The 3202-nt window shown below is 45.7% G+C and overlaps 1 protein-coding gene across 2 annotated transcripts in view; it reads left to right on the top strand.

Moving 5' to 3' along the window:
* Positions 1-1072: 1072 nt before the first annotated feature.
* The window catches only part of MFSD1 (major facilitator superfamily domain containing 1), a 33689-nt gene continuing 31559 nt past the window's right edge, over positions 1073-3202 (top strand). For both annotated transcript variants that reach the window (XM_006887643.1, XM_006887642.1), the window contains exon 1: positions 1073-1247. In XM_006887643.1, coding sequence (XP_006887705.1) covers positions 1076-1247 — 172 coding nt within the window. In that variant the 5' untranslated portion in view covers positions 1073-1075. The remainder of the gene's footprint in view (positions 1248-3202) is intronic.

Raw genomic sequence — 3202 nt, 5'->3', positions numbered from 1 at the left:
AGAGAGGGTTAAGCCAGGCTACTCCTTGGAGGGAAGGATTCTGGGGCTTCGTCTGACATACTTTGGGCATGTTGTAAGGAGGGACAGGTCCTTGGAGAGGGACATCATGCTTGGTAGGGTAGAGGGACAGCGCAGGAAGGGAAGACACTCTATGAGATGGATTGATTCAGTGACTGGGGTAATCGGGATGGGTGTGTCAGAGGCAATACGATTGGCACAGGATAGAGCAGGGTTTAGGGCTGTTGTACATAGGGTCGCTATGAGTCGCAAACGACTCGACGGCAAATAACAACAACAAACATTCCTTCTTCACTGTTTCCCACTTTTGTATTCCAGTCATCTTAAGTGCACGTTCAGTCAATTTCGGGCTGCAAGATTTAGTAGCAATTGTGTATTTTTTCCTGTTTGGCTCCAAATACAGGAGTGTATATTTGAGTAATAGTCATGTTAACAGGTCTTCCTTGTGTGCGTATGAACATTATATGATCACTCACAACATTGTCTTTCAGCATAGAACTTGACTTTTTGACTATGAATGCAACCACCGTTCTTCATACGTTTTTCATTCCCAGCATAACGTACCATATGATTATCTGATTCAAAGTGGCCAAGGCTGGTCCATCATCTCAGTAATGTTCATGCGTTCTACTTCCTAAATTGCAGGCCTTTGAAAACCCTGAACACTAAAGAGGATACGTTATAGTAAAGTAGTGGTGGATCCAGATTGGAAGCCAGCTGAAATGAGGAAAAACAGTAACAAACATTGCTCAGTAATTGGAACATGGAATGCACGTAGCCCGAATGCTGCATAACTGCGAAGTGTGAAAGCCGACATGGAACGCCCCCTACTGGCCCGCACCTAACAGCCTCCGCGCACAGACGTCACAGACCCCGCCCCGCCACCCCCGCCTTACGTCATCACGGCCGCTCACGTGAACGTGGCCCTGCGTCACGTGGCGGGCGTCACGTGAGCGGCGGCGGTCATGTGACCCCTGTCTTTGCTGGGCTGGAGGCTGTGCTTCTGCCTTTGGCTCCAGCAGTTGCGCCCGCCTCCTGTGCCCGGCTGGCCGGCTTAATGGAGGAAGAGGAGGATGAGTCGCGGGCTCTGCTGGCCGGAGGCCCCGCCGAGGCCGCGGGAGGCGCCGGCGCTGCTCCCGGGACCGCCGGGGTGCTAGCGGCTCTCTGCGACCCCAGCCGTCTGGCGCATCGGCTTTTGGTGCTATTGCTTATGTGCTTTCTTGGCTTTGGTGAGTCGTTTGATGGGGTGGGGAGGGGTTGATAATGAAGGGATTCCTAACTTTCTGTGGAGTCAGAGAGTTGGAGACCCGCAGGGAGCCCGTTGGTGCCACGGGGTGTCAGCACAGCTCCAGGCTTCGGCGCGGGGTCTCCACTCCCTTCGCAGCCCCTCGGAGCCCGTGGATGTGCAAATTAGTGATCTTCCCCGAAGGTGAGGCGTGGAGGCTAGAACGGAAAGGGATTTGTTCCTCGGGTTGACCCGCGGGACGACCGCTAAGCATCGCGCTGGTCTTTGGAAGGTTGCTGTCTGAGAAGGTTATGCAAAGAGGACTGAAGAAACTTTGTTTCTCCCTTATCCGCCTTCTCTTTGCCTCGTGCCTCAAACAAACAAATACCCCCAAACAAAAGCAACACTAGTCATATTTTTTAGTTATTTTGCTAACAAGGGTTATGTTCCTCATTCTACTTGTAAAAACAGTGTGCTTTGCAGATTGCTCCAGATACATTTTCTTACCCTTTCTGGCCATCTGTGAAGCAATGATGATTTGGGGCTTGTGGTTACCTTGTCGGTGGATTATTTTACTTAAGAAATTTGATGGCTCAGAGAGCAATTTCCTGAAATAATTTCTAAAACATGTTTCAACTTTTGAATAACTCATTTGTGCTACTGGCAGTAATGTTTGGTATGTTTTTCACAGAACCATGAAATAAGCAAGTTTAGGGATTTGGGGTGGTTAATTTTTAATGATACTGCTGGAATTTATGTATGTATGTATGTATGTATGTATGAATGAAGAACACTTTGGTTTCTTAACCCTTTTACTCCCTACAAACCCTACCTCCCTTTTTTAGAACATATCATGGAGGTCCTTTACATGCTATTTTGTTGCTGCGTTTAAAACGAACTACCGAAGGCTTAACACAAACCAATGAAAGTATTCTTAGAAACATGTTGTTACTCACTGTCCTTGAGTTGAAAGCATAGCCGACCCTCCAGTGGATTTTCAGAGGCTGAAAATCTCATTCGAGGAGATTGCCCATCATTCTCCTTAGAGCAAGGTGACTTCGAACTGGCTGCCTTACAGTTGACAGTGCAGTTTATTCCCAGTAAGCTGCAGGAGCACCCTGTCTTAATCATACAGATTGAGCTGGTTTTGGTAGTTTCTGGTTACCTGCCTGGTTTTTAGAGTTAGAGACTGACTTTTTGCTTTCCCTTTGAACCTCTTTCATCAGTGTCAAAACAGAATCAGCTGACGCTCCAACAAGTTTTCACAGTCAGTAAATCTCCAGGGAAGGGCATTATCTGTTTTTCTCTTTCAGAGTGGCTGGTGGATTTGAATTGCCTGCCTTTGATTTAGCAGTACAATTCTGTCCACAGGACACTAGAGCTCCCTTTTGATCCAACAGCTTATAAAATATTCTGAAGAGAGTTTATGGAGAAATAAAGGGATATTACCCTATACGTTACCAGAGACTTTATCATTGATACCATTTTAAAAAGAAATTTTAATTTCTTTTAAAATTTAATTTCAAAATCTATCTCCACTTCTCATTCTAACCCTTCCTCACAGACTTTATGGTCCACTTGAATCTTTGTATTCTCAGCTTAACATACTTTCTTCTGTTAAATTCACTGAGCTACTTGGTCCTGGATTTTGGTATTTGCATGCAGAATTAGAACTGTTGATCCAAATTCATGTGTGCCAGAATAGCTAAACTCCATTCCTCTGCACTTAAGTAGGGAACTCAAGTAAAATTATTAGAAAACTATGGAAATAACATATAAGCAAGAGCCTATGGTGATGAAGGAAGACGTTTAGGCTGCTTTGAAGAAAATAGCAAAAAATAAGGCCCCAGGAATAGATGGTATACCAGTTGATATATTTCAGCTAACAGATGCTGCCCTGGATGTACTCACCAAGTTGTGCCAAGAAATCTGGAGAACAACCACTTGGCCAACTGACTG

This window comes from Elephantulus edwardii, unplaced genomic scaffold (genome assembly GCF_000299155.1).
Source record: "Elephantulus edwardii isolate Elephantulus edwardi_28Jun2011 unplaced genomic scaffold, EleEdw1.0 scaffold00060, whole genome shotgun sequence".
NCBI lineage: Eukaryota > Metazoa > Chordata > Mammalia > Macroscelidea > Macroscelididae > Elephantulus > Elephantulus edwardii.
Note: the sequence above shows the minus strand (reverse complement) of the source record. Positions and strands in the feature narration are given on the sequence as shown.